General features: G+C 41.8%; 1 protein-coding gene across 3 annotated transcripts in view; it reads left to right on the forward strand.

Annotated features, from left to right (window-relative positions):
* STIL (STIL centriolar assembly protein) overlaps nt 1-18922 on the forward strand; it is a 30175-nt gene that overhangs the window by 1845 nt on the left and 9408 nt on the right. For 2 of the 3 annotated variants that reach the window (XM_084852563.1, XM_084852562.1), the window contains exons 2-13: nt 186-253; nt 4583-4690; nt 5865-5980; nt 8474-8661; nt 9147-9394; nt 11564-11647; nt 11867-11953; nt 13672-13819; nt 14849-14958; nt 15767-15878; nt 16613-17689; nt 18238-18400. In XM_084852563.1, the coding sequence (XP_084708689.1) occupies nt 219-253; nt 4583-4690; nt 5865-5980; nt 8474-8661; nt 9147-9394; nt 11564-11647; nt 11867-11953; nt 13672-13819; nt 14849-14958; nt 15767-15878; nt 16613-17689; nt 18238-18400 (2476 nt within the window). In that variant the 5' untranslated portion in view covers nt 186-218. The remainder of the gene's footprint in view (nt 1-185; nt 254-4582; nt 4691-5864; nt 5981-8473; nt 8662-9146; nt 9395-11563; nt 11648-11866; nt 11954-13671; nt 13820-14848; nt 14959-15766; nt 15879-16612; nt 17690-18237; nt 18401-18922) is intronic. The other variant, XM_084852564.1, reaches the window with a different exon arrangement.

Raw genomic sequence — 18922 nt, forward strand, 5'->3', positions numbered from 1 at the left:
TTCGCATGGAAGGATGTGCTTAGGTATTGCAGATAGGTGATAAATTTTGAGGTTAGCAGTTAAAAAAAGTGTGCAGTTAGTATCTCCCTATAATATCTGATATTTCAGCATTCTAATATATGGTTGCTCTAGGTGTTTTAATTGTGTTTCTTTGATGCTGTTCCTGTTTTTAAATTTTCTGGCAGGGTGAAGTGTTAAGTTTTTATACTTTCAGCTCCATGGAACTCATTTCCTCTGTATCTCAGAAGCAAAGGTATTGTAGAAATTTTGTTCAGTTTCAGTATGCTACAATTTACAGCCCAATCACACGGAGAGTTAAGGATGCCTATGCCCATTGAAATAAAGGGGCTTAGATGCATCTAAGTCTGTATTGGGATCAGGTTGCAAGTCACACATCAGCAACTTTGCATTCTTCTTAAGATGTATTTATGTCTGTTTACAGAGGCTTGGTGAATCATTATTAGACAAACAGACTGAGTGTTTGCCCTGAAGATCTTGAGTTTATATTTCCTTTCTAAACTTTGATTTGTGGGTCAGTAGCCACACGGACAGTTGAAACTTGCAAAACTTCTTGTTGATGATGACACATTCAGTCCTAAATGTGTCACTGAAATAGTGGGCTGAAGTCTCCAACGGAGTCTTTCCACACTGTTGGGGGACACACTGAAGCCAATTTAGGGGGTATGCAGGAACCTGCAGGAGGGGAGGAGGAAAAAGGACATTTCTGCTGTGTGAACAGAAGTCTGGTTGCCTAACTTTGGATGTAGACAGTGATTCCATTGATTGCAGTAGAAGTAGCTTTTGTATAAGCATGTAACTCTGGCCAGTGGGGTTGAAATAGCTGAATAAAATTTTGTGTGCATGTTCCGGGCACAATCGTACATTTTAAGTTCAAAACTCAGCAAGATTTCATACCCATTTTAAGAGGGCCAGATTAGATGTAAAATACACTTCAATGTAATATCTTCTTTGAACGTGGTCATAATGCATCTTGGCGTATTTGTTTACCTTGTAATTTTCTGAAATTCAAAACCTCGCTTGCTGTTCCCCCACCCACACTATTTTCAAGTGCATGTGAAATTAATCAAAATACATTGTCAAGCCTTCACAGATTCACAGTTTCAAATGCCCTTGGCCCTCTAACAAGGGTCCCTGCTCAGTGTAACATGAGAAACTTTCTCCTTCCCTAACTCTGGATAGGAAAGCAGGTGGCTTTGCACAGAAGATTTTGGCGGGAGAAGAGAATCTGTGGTGATCACAAAACTATGGCTGGCTATTTCGTTCTATATTGTAATGGAGTCTCTCCAAAACATAATGATTTGGCATTCATTTATTCAAGGAGGAGGTGAAGAAACTGCCAGTTACTAGTGTAGCGAGAGAAATGAACATATTGCTTGCCTTTTACATTGTAAAGGACATTTCTGTCCTACGTTTTTGAGAGAATTTGGTACAAATAAAAATCTAGCATGTTGTTGTTGTTCAGTTGTGTCCGACTCTTCGTGACCCCATGGACCATAGCACGCCAGGCCTTCCTGTCCTGCGCTCTCTCCCGGAGCATGCTCAAGTTCATATTCATTGCATCCGTGATGCTATCTAGCCATCTCATCCTCTGCCATCCCCTTCTCCTTTTGCCTTCAGTCTTTCCCAGCATCAGGGTCTTTTCCAGGGAGTTTTCTCTTCTCATTAGGTGGCCAAAATATTGGAGCTTCAGCTTCAGTATCTGTCCTTCCAATGAGCACTCAGGGTTGATTTCCTTTAGGATGGACTGATTTGACCTCCTTGCAGTCCAGGGGACTCGTAAGAGTCTTCTCCAGCACCACAGTTCGAAAGCATCAATTCTTCGGCGCTCAGCCTTCCTTATAGTCCAGCTCTCACAGCCATCCATTACTACTGGGAAAACCATAGCTTTGATTAGACGGACCTTTGTCGGCAAGGTGATGTCTCTGCTTCTTACTATGCTGTCTAGGTTGGCCATAGCTTTCCTCCCAAGGAGCAAGCGTCTTTTAATTTCATGGCTACAGTCACCATCTGCGGTGATCTTGGAGCCCAAGAAAGTAAAATCTGTCACTGCTTCCATTTCTTCCCCTTCTATATGCCAGGAAGTGATGGGGCCAGATGCCATGATCTTAGTTTTTTTAATATTGAGTTTCAAACCAGCTTTTGCACTCTCCTCTTTCACCCTCAACAAGAGGCTCTTGAGATCGTCTTCGGTTTCTGCCATTAGGGTGGTATCGTCTGCATATCGGAGGTTGTTGATAATTCTCCCAGCAATCTTAATTCCGACCTCTGATTCATCGAACCCGGCATTTCTCATGATGTACTCTGCATATAAGTTAAATAAGCAGGGTGACAATATGCAGCCTTGTCGTACTCCTTTCCCAATTTTGAACCAATCGGTTGTTCCACGTCTGGTTCTTACTGTTGCTTCTTGACCCTCGTACAGGTTTCTCAGGAGACAGGTAAGGTGGTCTGGTACTCCCATCACTTTAAGAATTTGCCACAGTTTGTTGTGATCCACACAATCAAAGGCTTTAGCGTAGTCAATGAAGCAGAAATAGATGTTTTTCTGGAATTCTCTTGCTTTTTCCATGATGCAGCGAATGTTGGCGATTTGATCTCTAGTTCCTCTGCCTCTTCGAAACCCAGCTTGTACTTCCGGTAGTTCTCGGTTCGCATACTGCTGAAGCCTAGCTTGTAGGATTTTGAGCATCACCTTGCTGGCATGTGAAATGAGCGCAATTGTGCGGTAGTTTGAACACTCTTTGGCGTTGCCCATTCTGTTGTTTTCCTCGATTTCTTTGCATTGTTCATTTAAGAAGGCCTTCTTGTCTCTCCTTGCTATTCTCTGGAACTCTGCATTCAGTTGGGTATATCTTCCCCTTTCTCCCTTGCTTTTCGCTTCCCTTCTTTCGTGAGCTACTTGTAAAGCCTCATCAGACAGCCACTTGGCTTTCTTGCATTTCTTTTTCTTTGGGATGGATTTCGTTGCTGCCTCCTGAACAATGTTACGGACCTCCGTCCATAGTTCCTCAGGCACTCTGTCTATCAGGTCTAATCCCTGAAATCTATTCCTCACCTCCACTGTGTATTCATAAGGGATATGATTTAGGTCATACCTGAACGGTTTAGTGGTTTTCCCGACGTTCTTCAATTTAAGCCGAAATTTTGCAAGAAGCAGCTCATGATCTGAGCCACAGTCAGCTCCAGGTCTTGCTTTGACTGACTGTATGGAGCTTCTCCATCTTTGGCTGCAAAGGACATAATCAATCTGATTTCGATATTGACCATCTGGTGACGTCCATGTGTAGAGTCGCCTCTTGTGCTGTTGGAAAAGAGTGTTTGCTATGATCAGCATGTTCTCTTGGCAAAACTCTTATTAGCTTTTGTCCTGCTTCATTTTGTACACCAAGGCCATGCCTGCCTGTTATCCCGGTGATTTCTTGACTTCCTACTTTAGCATTCCAATCCCCTATGATGAAGAGGACATCTTTTTTTGGTGTTAGTTCTAGGAGGTGTTGTAGGTCTTCATAGAACCGATCAACCTCAGCTTCTTCGGCCTCAGTGGTTGGGGCATAGACTTGAATTACTGTGATGTTGAATGGTTTGCCTTGGATTCGTACTGAGATCATTCTATCATTTTTAAGATTGTACCCCAGTACTGCTTTTCCCACCCTTTTGTTGGCTATGAGTGCTACTCCATTTCTTCTAAGGGATTCTTGCCCACAATAGTAGATATGATGGTCACCTGAATTAAATTCGCCCATGCCTGTCCATTTTAGTTTGCTGATTCCCAAGATGTCGATGTTCAATCTTGCCATCTCATGTTTGACCACCTCCAGCTTACCTTGATTCATTGATCTGACATTCCAGGTTCCTAAACAATATTGTTCTTTACAGCATCGGATTTTCTTTTCACTACCAGACACATCCACAGCTGAGTGTCCTTTCGGGTTTGGCCCAGCCGCTTCACTCTTTCTGGTGCTACTTGGAAATACCCTCTGCTCTTCCCCAGTAGCATATTGGACACCTTCCGACCTGAGGGGCTCATCTTCCGGCGTCATCTCTTTTAGCCTTGTGATACGTTCCATGGGGTTTTCTTGGCAAGAATACTGGAGTGGGTTGCCATTTCCTTCTCCAGTGGACCACATTTTGTCAGAACTCTCTGCCATGACCTGTCCGTCTTGGGTGGCCCTGCACGGCATAGCTTATGGCTTCACTGAGTTACGCAAGCCCCTTCGCCACAACAAGGCAGTGATCCATGAAGATCACTTAGCTTTCCCCAACCTGCTCCCCCCCCCCCCCGATGTATTGAACTACAATTCCTACCATGTCTGGGCATGATGGGAATTTTAGTCTAACAGTTCTGGGAGCACCAGGTTGGGAAAGGTTGTGCTAGCCTCTAACTCGGGGTGGGCAACTTTGGACCCTCCAAATGCGTTGGCCTACAACTCCTAACAGCATAGCCAATCGTGAAGGATGGAGGGAGTTGTTGGCCAAAACTTCTGGAAGGCAACAAGTTGTTCACCCTGCTTTAATTGTAACTAAATCAAAAGTAGTAAACTTATAATTATCTGTCTTTCAGAGGTGTTTTGGAGAAGATGGTGCCCTTCAGCTTTCCTCCATCAAAATTTGCACTTTGGAATCCAGCTCCTATTGGAGAAAGTACTAGTTCCCACCTATGTTGTTATAGGTATGGCTTGTCATCTTTAAGGTTTAAAAAGTGCTATATTAGTTTCTGACAGTTCCTCCCCACCCAACAAAATCTTGCTACTCATCTACCATTGGTTGATTTAACAATTAATATACAACATCCAAAGAAGATGTTCAGCAACAGTAAAAACTCCAACCTGTAAAATAAAAATAGGTATCCATTCATTTAAAATTAGACTGGTACAGCCAGGTCCTGGGGGGTGCAATCCTATGGCCACTAGTCAGTGGCTAGGTGGCCAAAGGATATCTGGTTTTCTGGGAATCTACCTTGGCACCTGCGCTCTGAGGTCGGTTCCCAGAGAACCAACCTCCCCACACTTCTGCGCTGCCTCAGAGGCAGTGCAGAAGAGCCCTGTGCTCTGCGCTCACAAGAGGAGCACAAAGCAGCCTAAATGGGGCGTTCCAGGGCGGGGAGGGCAGAAATACCTGTACGACACATCCAATGTGTTATACGGCAGCCTCCTCCCCCGCTCTGCCTTCCTGTGGCTAGACAGCTGCAATCAGCTGTCTAGCCAAAAATGCAGGGCAGGAGAAGCTCAGAGGGACTGATCCCCTCCATGCTTCTCCTGCCTGAATTGGATAGGCGGTTGCCTCTGAGTTTGGAGGCAGCCACCTACCTGCATAGGATTGCACCCTAAGGCCTGTTGGGGTGTTGGGGAGCCATGCATACATCCTGTGGTATGGCATTCCATAAGTTTGGGGCCACTACAGAAAAAGCTTTGCCTCTTGGGGCCACCAGCCTAATGGATCTTACAGGCAGGCCTGTGAGCAGGGCCTCTTACAGTCCATTCTCCAGTGTAAATCATCTGCCGGAATGACTAATGGTGTTTGTGTCCAAAACAAGGCTGGAAACCAGATTGGAATGGATTGAAATCTGTATCACTCAAGTCACCTGGAGATGAGAAGTCACCACCATTGTATTAATTGTTCATATATTGTAACAATTTCAACCCGAACAAATTTCAAGTTGCCTCTTCATTTTTCTCTCTCTCATGCTTCCTTGTTTTCTTTCTTTGTGACATGGATCTATTTTTTTCTGTCATTTGTTGCTATAATGAGTTATTCTTGGATATAGTTGAAAGTCCTAACCTAAGTATGTTTAGGTTAGAAATGGTAAATTCAGGTATTGACACTTCAATTGTGTGTCTCTTCAGAAACCCAAAGTTAATCATGGCTGAAAAGACGCTACGGCTTGCCCATCGTCACGCTAAGCAAAGTCAAAGAAAACCCTTCACCTGTTTTCTAGTTGGAATTCTTGCCATAGATGAAGGTAATTGTATTGTCATAGAAGCCACTTGCCAGCCATTCCATTTTTGGCTGAATGAGTAAGCCTCACAGTCTTGTTTCTACCACATTATTATCTTGTGAGTAATACTAAAGGATAGAGAACATATGAAGCTGCCTTATTGTCCAAGATGTCTCTTCTGACTGACAGTAGCTCTTTAAGGTCTGGGGGGACTTTCGCAGCTCTGCTACCTGAGATCCTTTTCAACTTGAGACTCCAGTATTTCAGCCCAGAACCTAATGTGTGGCAAAGAATCTGCTCTACCACTGAGTGGTGTCCACTCAATATTGAATGTGCATCTAGAATTCCTCAAAGAAACCTAGGGTTTGTACATGGCACAATGAAGATTCTACACAGCTCAGTTGTGTTTGTGTTACTTTGTGGATGCAATGTCCTCTAGTTCCTATGGGGAAAAGGCATTTGGGAAGATTGCTCACTGACATGAAACCAGGATATCGACCTCCCGTAAGCTCCCTCTCCCATCCATGCTGGTGAAATTATTCAGAAGGAGAATTTGCTAGAGGAGGGCATACTGGAGTGGATGAAAGCTTAGCTGTATTTGGAGAGGAAGGGAATCACATGGAATGCTACTGGTTGAAATTACCCTATCCTCTTGCTCAAGACTGGTCCACAGCATCATGTGTTCAGATATACAACTGTGCAGAGAAACTTGAATAAACATTAATATGGTGATATTTGTATCTATGACCTCAGCAGCTTGAAAAATTTTCCCCAGTTGTAGCATGTGCTGTCTATTCCAACTTGTGGTGGCTGTCCAAGGTCTCAGGTGGAAGTTTTTGTTCTGTTCTGCCAAGATTCTTTTAACTGAAGGAGTTGAGGATTGAACTAGCAGCCTACTGTGCGCAAAGCACATGGCTATATCATTAAGCTGTGGCCTTTCCCATAGTTGATGCCATCCAGTTCCTTTGGGCAGGGTTTGTTTGGATCTTGAATCTGGCACCTTTCAAGTGAGAATCAGACTGGGTTCACATAACAACCCATCATGGACAGCTAGCCATGGTAGGTTGTCATATTGTCCAAACCCCGCACGTTTTCTGCAGAGTGGCTTAATTTTTGTGAACAAGCCATTCTGAGAACCTACAACTTGTAGGGTTGTTCATACCCATGGTGGGTTGTTGTGTTTCCCAACCCGGGAGAGCGATTTTACTGTAGGTTGCCAGGATCGGCTACAGAGCTGCTTCGCAAGAGCAGTAAAGACATCCGTGCCGCTTTTCATGATCTTGCCAGTGTCAACTCCAGCCTCCCTCACCAGTGACTTCCAGCTAGTCTCCAGCTAGTCCAGAAATGGGAGTTGTTAACTTCCCCCCTTTTTCACAGCTCTTTTTTGGAGCAGTTACTGCGCTTCAGCAAATGTGCCCAATTAAAAAAAAACCCAAAACCCTGAGAAGGTCACTGCATGGGATGGGGTGAATGAGCCCCAATTGAGGGTGTGTGTAAGTACTGCTAGTGTGGGTGCCCAATTTGCTCCATCCTGTTCAGCCACATTCTAAGTTTGTTTGTTTTTTTTAAACAGCCTCTGGAATATTTGTGCAAATTTAATGGCTGGGAAGTATATGGAGGGGAAATTTAGCACCTGCGGTACCTGCTCCAAAGAGGAGCTGTGAAAAGGTGTGTGGGGGGAGCCAATATATCTTCCTTCTGGACTTGCTGGAGCCTTGGGGAAATATTGAATGAGGGGAAGACACTGAGAAGTGTAAGTTCAACACTTACAAGCAAGAAGATTATGTTGACAAGGAGGAGATGTTGTTGTTGTCGTTCTTCCCCCATCCCCCACTCTTTTGGTGTGCTTACTCCATTTGCCTTTTTTCCCATGGTTTGTGTTACTGGGTCCCTCTTATCTCTTACTATTTCTTTCCTGGTCTGGCACAACTGTGCTCAGAATAGCCTGTATGTAACCTCATTTTGTCAGTTTCCTTGTATGTTATCTACTCCTCTTCAGTGCTCCCTTTGACAGCTGAAACACACAAGGAAATTGACCAGGCAAGGCTATACGTATCAGACAGCTGAAAGGGCGCTTGCACACTTGAGAAAGAACGGGGGGGGGGGGAGAATTACAAACACATTTGCATACTCCTGAAGTACTGAAAAAGAAGGTGGTGAACAAAAAGGGGTAGCAGGTGGAGCGGGGAGGGGGCCAGGGTGAGGGGACAAGATAGATTCTTCTGCAAAGGTGCCTGGGATACGTGCTGGAGCCAACTGGAGGACTGAGGTGGAAGGAGGGGTGAACAAGCCACAGCAATCTGTTGGTCATACCGTGGGTTGTTCAGTGAACAACCAGCCCACTGTGGCTTATTCGCAGGGTGGCTTAGCGTGTCATGTGAACCTGCCCATAGGCTTGGACTAACAAGTCTGACAAATTATTGTCTTGTCTTAACTCTGTGTAAGGAAAATGCTGGGGTTAGTGAATATAGAGGTTGCATAGAATTTTTTTTAATTGCTCTAACTTTTCTGGCACAGATGGTGAAGGTGTGTCACTAACAATAGACCGTTTTGATCCTGGTCGTGAAGTAACTGGTGGCACGGGGAAAATACCCTCCACGCCTCTTCCTGGAGATTTTTTGATTCCATGTACAATTAGTGCCCGGGGATCTTCATCAGATGATGTCGTAGTGCACAACTCTGAAGATTTCAGCTTGGCTTTTAAGGTAAGAAGCTTGGGACCATTGCTCTTTTTCTACAGTGGCTCCATATTGAAGATATATAGTTTTGTCTTGTTAACATCTAGCTGCTATGTACAAGTCTGTCTCAGAACAATAATAGTTGTACATTTGGGCATTAAGAAACAATATCTATGTCTAGCTTTCATTTTCAGTATGGACCTGGAAATGATTTTTTTTCCCTGAAACATCCCTTCAGGCCAGCCTCATCTTCCCCCTCGCCCCCTCTTTTCTACCCTCTGTCCTTTGTGTCACTCTTTCTTGTGGGCTAAACAATATGGCCTGTCACAGCTGCTGCCTTTGGTGCACTTTCCAGCTGAGTTCATTTACTTGCTGGGTTCATTTACTTGCTGGAAGTACAGAAGCCTAGACTAGAAAGAATGCTATCACAGCTGCCTCTCCCATCCTTAACAAACCCTACTGATGTTATGTCTTTGTCTGAAACTAATGTTGATACCTTTTTCCTCCTATAGATACTGCAACAGAACCTGAACAGCCAAGATTCTTTGGAGCCTTCCAATTTGCTGACCTTAAAAGTTCACATCTCTTCAACAGAGAATATGGACAACCTAAACTTTGACTTTCACTGGGCAGCTGTTACAGTAGCCAATGCTTTAAAATATACTCCTGTGAAGTCTGTTCCAATAATTCCTACAGCCCTTGCTAGAAACCTAAGCAGCCACATAAGTATTTCACAAGTGCAGAAGACCTGCAAATGTGGGTAAGTTAAGGTTCACAGTAATTGACCTTGGAAAGGTAAATTGTTCATATGCAAGCTTGGTTCGTTTGGTCTGGGAGTCTGTTAGGGGAAAACTAGAGGCTAAAATTTCAGGGTCCCTGGTATTGGATAAAGTAAGGCACACTTACTTTAAACAGCCTCAGCTTGGCCCTGATGTTTTAGATGAGATTCCTCTGAGGACTTGAGTTAGAATGCTCACACTCACTCAAATTCACTTAAGATCTACAAATAAGAACTAAAACAACGACATAAGCTAATGGCATTTATTAAAGAAAGATAAAGTTGAACACACATGCAAAGCCATACTTATAAATCTAGCAGCTGTATGTCTATCATTCACGCCATACTTTACCAGTAAAGGAAGGATCTTCTCTCACTGGCAAAGGGAACCTGCTCATAATACAGGACCTCCTTTGAGGCCCTGCAATCAGGAGGATGAATCCCAAGTCCCATTATGCTTAAGATTAAAAATATTTTCAAAATTGGCAACCTTCTTAATGCATATTCTAAGATCTTTACATCTATTGGTCCATGTAATCTTTTAGGTCAACCTATTCCCAGAAAGTCCAACCTTTTGTCCCCGAAATCCCCTCCCTCCTTGATGTAAGGTGTTGACTTCAAGATGGACCTGAGTTCTTCTTTTGTGTGGTTAATGGATCTTTTTATACTTTGGTCTTGTCTAGACATAGGGAGATCTAAAATGACAACATCAGTGATTCTGGACAAGGGGACATTTGAATCTACAGCATCTGCATTCCTTTTTATAACCTTTGATTGGTCGCTTTCATACATACAAGGCCTCATTCAAAGAGCAATAAAGCATTCCTTATCAACATATGTATAGATTCTAATAAGCTTTTAATATCATGGATCTGTGCCTCTGAGTTTCCCTACTTGCCCATTTAAACCCTATAGCATTACTTATAACCCCCACTTATAAGTACTATCCCTTAAGCATGCCATGCTGATAGGCTCTCACAGCCCTTATACTCCCCTGCACCCTATAAGTTGTGCACTGACCCATATATGCAAATCCTTCATAATATTTCTATCCTAAATGAAAAAAACCAAGGGAAAAATCTTTACAAGTCAAATATATCAAAACAACAAAGAGTCTTGTGGCACCTTAAAGACTAATGCATTTATTCTGGCATACAGTTTTGTAGACTAGGAAAGTAGCTTTCAGCCTGTTAAAATTATCAAGTATGAAGTGAATATTTCCTACGTTTCTTCACAATTGACTAGTGAATAGCAGTTCTTAATTCCGTTAAAAGGTATCTGGTGGTATAGAAGACAGATCAATATATTGTCATGACTATTTTATTAGCTTCAACTTAGCAGTTTTTATACATTACACTGCCTATCTCCTAGGATTGTTTTACTGTGGCAACTATCTATAGGTCATGTAAAATTGTTGGCCTTTCAGGAATAACTCCTCCTCCTTCTTCTGCCAAGTGAAAGCTGCTGGAAATGCTTCCATATAGTGGCAACTTGAGACAGTGGCTGTAATGTGCAAAGGCTGCCTGCCAATGTGAGTTGCCCCCATTCTTTGAAGTGTTTCCATACCAGTGTTATATATTCTTGGAGGTGGTTGATATGAAAGCCCTCCACATGATGGGGGCAAGCCACTGAATAAGTAGCTTTTCACATATTAGTCACCACCACATCAAAGCATTTCAAACAGCTGTAATGCATGAATCGGCCTGCACTTAAAACTGTTTAGTCCTATTGGTTTTGGAAATAAAGTTGGCATACGTGCAAGCCAGTTGAATCACTTTGGTATGTATGGTATGTTGGTATGTTGATATGTACAAAGGCTGTATTTGTGTTCCCAATAAGGTATTGGAAATCAGTTTTTCTATGATGCATGTGGGAAGAATACCACGCAAAGACTTTGCATAGCATTATAAGTGATGTCCAGTGTTCTACGTTCATGTATTTCAATGTATATAAAATAGAATATATATTAATAATAGGAAGTACTTTTCAAATCCCTTGTGCCAGTAACTTGTCTGATTCAGACTAATAAAAAAAGTCACTCTCATATGAATTTTGGGGTATTTAGGTTATTTTTTTGGTGGCTTAAAAAACCAAACAAATTGGGGTTTACAAGCAACTTCTCTTCAGAAAAAAATACGTTATCTCTTGCAGATATCTTACAATGGATCAGACCAGGAAGTTACTTCTAATTCTGGAATCTGACCCCAAAGCACATACTTTGCCACTGATTGGCATGTAAGTATTTTGATGTGTGAACTTTTTTCCATTATTGCTTCTTGGTTTGAACTTGGTATTTGGCATTATAAGCAGATGTTAACATTAACATATTTGCAGTACATATTCAGATTAACTAGAAAAACTATTTTAGCAATATCTGAGCTACATGAAGATACACCTGCTATGGCATCAATGTCTACTGTGAGTGCTCAAAAATCTCAGTTTTCCTTCCTTTAGTTGGCTGAGTGGAATATCTCATATCTACAATCCATGGGTCTGGACTCGCTGTCTGCGCTACGTATTCAGCTCTTCAATTCAAGAGAGGTGATTATAATTAAAATGAACTTTTCTCAAAGAGTGAACGTGTTAGGGGAAAAATACTACTTCTTACTGTTCAATTATCACCATTTTTATTTACTGGGATTATTTATACTGCCTTTTAATCCTCTTGCTAGGCAAAATGTCTGCTGGAAAAACCAAGTCTTCAAAAAATGTTAAACTGCCATCTAATGGGGAGCTAATCTGGGGCAGGGAGTTCTGCATTCTGGGTTCTGCCACAGGAAACAGCCAACTCATGTGTCCCAGCCAGATCTAAGCAGACAATTGGTTCATGTGGTAGGAGTCCACCTTTCAGATACCCTGACCCAAACTGTTCAGGGCTTCAAATGTAGTCCCTAGGCTAGCACATTGAATGGAGCCTGGAGGTGGATCAGAAGCCATTGTAGCTTCTACAAAAAGGGGGTTACATACTCTCCAAGACTGAGTAACTAATATATTTTTTCAGTCAGTGGATTGGACTACTTGGATAGGCTGACTAAAGAAATATTGACATGGTTTGCATGATCAAAATAAGCCAACCTCCAGCAACCCATGCCACTTGAGTTAGGGCGATGCAACAAGCCAAACCTGGGCAGTGATTATGGAAATTGCACCTGGCATGCAACATGATTTAAATAACCCACTGTGGCTTATTTAATTTAATTAACCCACGATTTGCCCAGGTTGCATGCTGCCACTATTCCGAATATGCAACCTCCAATCAGAGGTTGCTTTGTTATGTGAGAACCTGAACATTATGGGTTAATTATAGGTTAAGGAACCCAAAATAAACCTACAATTAGTTGTAAGATTAACTTTGGGTTGTTTAACCCATAGTGCCCAGGTTTGCATGTCACAGAGCAACCTCCAATATTCAAAATGGTGGTGACATGCACCGTAGCAAATGTTGGGTTAATTAACCTACGATTGGCCACTGTTACACATTAACAGGGCCATAGTCATCATGACTAGTAGCCATTGATAGCCTTATCCTTGAATTTGTCTTATCCGCTTTTAAAGTCAACCAAGTTGGTGGCCATCACTACATCTTGTGGTAGCAATTTCCATCGTTTAACTATGCAGTGTGTGAAAAAGTATTTCCTTTTATCTGTCTTTATTCTCTTACCATTCAGCTTCATGGAATGACCCTGTGTTCTAGTATTATCCACTTTCTCCGCACCATGCATAACTTTGTACAGCTCTGTCTTGTCTCCCCTTACATGCCTTATGTCTAAGCTAAGCAGATCCAAACGTTGTGACTTCTTCTCCAGCGGAGTTGCTCCAGCCCCTTTATTGTTTTGGTTGCTGTTTTAAAGCTCTGTAATATCGGTTTTGATACGTAGTTAGCAGAACTGTACACAGTATTCCGACTGTGGTAACACCATAGATTTATATAAGGGTGTTACAATACTGGGAGTTTCGTTTTGAGTTTCTTTTCTAATTATGTCCAACATGGAACTTGCCTTTTTCACAGCAGCCAGATGCTTGGTTTTTCACACTGACATTTTCATCGAGCTTTTCACCACAACCCCGAGGTCTTCCTTGGTCAGTCACTGCCAGCTCAGATCCCATCAGCATAAGAATCCCCCCCCCAATTGTACATCACGTTTCACTTGCTTACACTGAACTGCATTTGCCATTTTAAAACCCATGACCATTCCTAATCAATGTATCACATTGCCAGGTAAATCTCTTTTGTGTTTTGATTATGTTTTTCCTTATAGGGTACTTTCAGAATCAGGCAGTTTTCTTATAGTCCTTTATTCTCTGAAGCACAAAGATCCAGAGTTTTATGAATGCCTCCCTTGTGGTGGACATACGGAACTAGGTTTCCAGCTACTAACAAGCAAAGAAACATTACATCTGTTCAAAGTAAGTTGTTTGATTTCTTGACTTTATCATGTTGGATATATAGTTGTAATGTCGCGGTGATCACTTGTTTCCTGTTCAGAAGGAAATGTTTCATGGAGAAGTATGTATAAAGGAAAAAGGGAGTGGGAGCTATAACTCCCTGACAGTTATCTGGAATGGGGTGAAATTGCACAGGTGGGGTGCTGTCATGGGGAGCCTTCAGATGCTGCAATTGGTAATTGCGGAACTGTGCTTCTTTGTGGAAAAGTGAGCAGTTCTTCCTGCATTTCCCAAGTTGTGCAGTTTCAAAGGAGCGATCAGGGAAGCCTGTCATTGTGTAACTTTGCTGTAGCAGGGTAGCGCAGTAGCATAAGGCTGTCATTGTACTAGGGGAATGCTGTCATTTTGTAACTGTAGTACAGTATCAGGGAAGGCTGTGCTTGTTTGGCTGCAGTTGCCCCTGGGCTGCTTGTCAGATCTCAAAAAAGGGCTCTGCAGGCTGGAGCAGAGTGGCCATAGTGGTTTTGGCTGCTCTTACCAGCTGACTCTGTAGGTGACTGGAATAAGCCATGGTGAGCACAAGATGACACGTTGGGTTAAATAGCCCTTACTGCAGACCATGGGTTATCAGGTGGCTTATTTTGGCCAAATCAGCCATCGTGGATTTAAAAAATTATTGACAGGTGACATGATAACCAACAGTCAGTTAAGCCGCTGTGGCTTATTTAACCCATCATGGTTATCATGTCATCTGACCACAGTCTCATAGTGTCTGATCTCTGTGTATGCCTGAGTACTTGTATACCATATGTGGCACTGTGGCTGGAGGCTTGCAACACCCAATGATTCCCCAGCTCTTAGCTCTGCCGAGCACCTGCTCACTTGATAGTTGTAGCAGTCATGAGCCTTCTACATATGAAAGGGGTCCCAAGATGTAGGAAAACTGTGCCAACATTTGGAATTGTTTGTAGGTTTTGGGGTGAGAGGGGGAGGCTCTTGTGTGATAATGGTTGAACATGAAGGTTAGTGACTGCATCTACTTCATTTCAGAATGTGGAGCCTTCAGATAAATACCCTATTCAATTTGAGCTGAATTCAGAAAGTAAAAATTCAGAAATGGAGTTCTTCAGTAAAATTTCTAAAGAGGTTTCCATTAGCAGGTGAGGCACTTTTCAAATGCTTATGCATACAATCTGTCCTATATGTCTGCCAGTATGCAGTTCTATACTCTCCACAGAAAATGTTCTCCCCATACAATAATTACATATTTTCAACAGGAATTGTTAATGGTTACCATGCTAGATATAAGTATTTCTACCTACCTTTTAATAAGGTGCTCATTGTGTTGCATGTAGGTATCTAGAACTTATCAGCAGGTAAGGAAAAAGGATTTCTCAGATTGTTCATGTTACTCACATCATAAATAGTCCTTGATCTTTCTCAAACAAGGAACTCCCATGTGATGTCAGTACCTATGTGAATATGGGCATTCCCTAAGTCTTGCTTCCCAAAGAAATTAACTAAACAGTCAAATAGCATTGTTAACTTATTGAAATATCAAGTCTGCTAAATATTGCTCTAGGGAAAAATGCTTTTCCCTCTGACTAGTTAAACTGAGACAAATGGCAAATAAAACTCCACAGATAAAACTGCCACTTCAAAAGTTAGTTCTAACAATTGTAGTAAACTTAATTTATTTACAAAGTATATAGGCTGCCTTTCAGTAGCCATTTCTAAAAATTGTGCATATTACCATAAAACATCAAGACACTTGTTTCAAAACTCTGTTGAAAACCAGATGTATTTTAGAATGGAATATTATACCTAGAAATTGGAGTCGTGTATAGATCTTGGAGCTATTTGCAACATGTCTTCCTCCAAATGTAGCAGGAATATCAAGCTAATATTTAAAAGCTTTTTGTGGTGAATTATATTTTACAAGCAATACAAATCTTGAAACCTTTTTAGCCCATCTCAAGGTTCTTCTCCCAGTAAACTGTCTATCAGTGATCATGACTCTGGTGTGGAAGATGATACATCCCCACGACCATTTCCCCGTCCTCACCCAGTGAGTCAACAGGTAACTTCTAGACCTCTCATTTGGTTATCTTCAATTGTTCAGATAAAATATAATCAGACCTGCTCTACTTTGGGGTAACTGGTAGGGCCCAGGTTCAGCGTCAATATCAGGCTAGTGTTATGTCATAGTCTTGCCACTAGGTTGTACTACAGTGCTATTAACCCTTTATTGCTACAAATATATCTTTCAGATTAACTTTATAAATAAACTTTAATTAAAAAACTTTTTAGGAAACTGTGTATTCTCTGTGAAGATGCAAGACCAATTAAATTAGCTGAACCATAGCCCAAGTATTTGACTTAATTTTGTAGGGATTGAGATGGTGTTGATTAGTTTTGTCTTCAGCTTCCTTCCTTCCTAAGCTAAAGAAAGAACAAATGAGAAGTTTCTGGTTGTAGACAGTAGCTGTGCTGGTTGTGTTCTGTAGTGAGTCATTCGTACAGTGGGACAAACTGGGTATAGTTTATTTTGCAGTAGCACAGCACAAGGATCCCTTATTGTAGAATTTGGCGAGGGTATCATATTCAAGGCGTCCTGGTAGATACATAATTCTTTAAGAGTGGGTTATGGCTTGTACATTGTCTTTCCACTGATTTGTATTTGTAACGTAGGGAAAGGTGCTACACGTTAGTTGCTGAGGCGGGAAGGAAAAAACCTTCAGATTAAATTGATAACATAAATGCATTTATCTACAGTCAAAGCACGTTTTAAACTTAAATTGTCCTGGCTTCCAGATGACTGAGATCCAGCCTTCAGTTCCTGAATTGTCAATTGTATTTGATGGTGTATCTGCAGAATCTGCGACAACATCCAAACATGTTATGATCATGAATACGAGAAAACGGCCTTCATTTGGACATCAACCTGCTAATAAGTCAAGCCCCATAGGGCATCCACCCTGCCAACTCCAGAGTTCTGATAGTGGAAGGGAAATGTTTGGTTCATGTGCTAGAGAACCTTCTCCAAGGCAATTACCAAGCCAATTAAAGCAGAGAATTCCAATTTTAAAATCTTGCAAAGGAATGCAACCTCCACTACAACAGCATCCTGGTGGATTTGGGTCTCAAGGAAAAAAGAGCTTTGGATCCACTTCCTCCTCCTCCTCCTCCTCCTCTCCTTCAACACCTTGCAGTGGACCCTCACCGAACACTTCATCACATCAACTTGGAACACTTTCTGAAAGACACTTGGCAAGTAAAGATGCTGTACAGAGGAAAGGAAAGTTTCCTATTAGTGTACTCTCAGCATCTAATACTAAGCAGTCTCCAGTAACTTCCCAGCATCTCTGGCACAGCTATGCATTGTCACCTCCACACACAAGGAGGCCAGTAGAGCTTCGGATACCGGTTCAAGGTCCACCTTGCTGTCCTCCCTGTGTCTGCAACTGTCAGCTACATGGCCATATGCAATACAGTCCAACAAACATTCAGCAAGGAATGTGTAAAATGGGTTCTGGTCACACACCTGAAATCCAGTCAAGCAGTGTCCAGGAGAGTATGCAATTAATGTGCCATCAAAATATAGAATGCATAAATGCTGGCTGCAATCCAGTATGTGCCACAAGTAGCCCTATAAACCTAGGCAATCATGGAATAATGGGGAATTCTACCCTTAGTGATAACATGTCAGCTACAGTAAGGAATTCTTCCCCTGCTGACCCTGGCAGTGCACAATCTCATTCAGGGTATTCAAGTTGTATACACACTTCTGCACCCCAGATGGGATCAGATAATAAAATTATGGAATTAACTTCAGATGTTTACAGAATTCTTACTGAACAAGACCGACAGATCAAGCAGCTACAAGCTCAGGTTTGTTGGGTTTCTTCTATGACTCTTAATATGTTTAGAGTTTATTTAGCTTCATTACTGGAAAATAATATCCCCAGTTATGGTATATATGATATTATCACACTAGAACTTTGTCCTTGTGTACTCTTCTGCTTATATTTGGTCTCCTCTGAGGCAAGTAGTGGGTTAGTAGTACCATTGCTTTGCAGATGTTTCACATAGCAAATAACTATGATTTTAGAATCATTAACACTGTCAAGTTTATTAGTCAATTTAATGAGCCATTAACTTGTTTGGAATTAAGGTCAGTCCTGAGTAGAAGCCAACTAGATTTTAATGAATGAGATTTACTGTTTTAGTAGCAATATCTGTGTGCTGTTCTACAATTTCCTGTATTACATTATTTCTTAAAGGTAGCTTAACAATGCTGCCTTGCATCGTTTTGAGGAAAAAATAGTCCTATAAGCTTAAGAGACGAATTGTTGACAAATGATACTTACTGCACTAATTGCTTTTTCCACTCTTGTTACCTTGGCAGTACAGTTAACACTGATCTTACATGGTTACAGATCCAGCGGCTTTTAGAAGCGCAAACTGTTCAGCCCTGTTCCACTAAGACTATAGCAAACAGTAGTGTACAGTCTGAGAAGCAACTAGAATTTGTTGCCATGGAAACCCAATCCTCCCCTGGGTTACACATGAAGAAAAGTGTCAGCATTGCAGTGAGCACAGGTAACAGTTTATTGTACGATTCCTTGGTGACAGCAATTTGAGACACAGGAGCCATTTTGGCTTACATTGTTCATAGCCTGCTGTTCTGTCTCCTGTTTGTCCCAGCAGAACACTGTGCTACCGTACTTGAATTCTGTGCCCAGATTGAACTGTATCAAGATAGATTTCCATATTGTATGATCATAGTGTCTCCGAAGACTGAATTTTAATTGTTTGAATTATTGTAAATTTTGTAAAACTATTGTATTTGCTCAGGCGAGTACAAAAATAAAATGTTAACGTTGCTTTCTTCTTGAAGCCACTGTATCAGAATGTCTCACCTTAGCTCCATGCTAGAGAGGTCTCTAATGGGATTGCAAGAGCCTCAAACCACATTGCTGTATGTAGTAGCATCAACTGTTTTCCTGTTTATATGGCTCCAGCTAGTGTTGCAAAAAAGAGCAAACCTGTGCAAGATGCACAAGGTGATCATGCTGTAAGACTGCACACAAGCTATGTTGTCACTTTTCAGCTGCTTAACAA

Source organism: Heloderma suspectum, chromosome 4 (genome assembly GCF_057233095.1).
Source record: "Heloderma suspectum isolate Gila_16-S chromosome 4, 16-S_ref, whole genome shotgun sequence".
Taxonomy (NCBI): Eukaryota; Metazoa; Chordata; class Lepidosauria; order Squamata; family Helodermatidae; genus Heloderma; species Heloderma suspectum.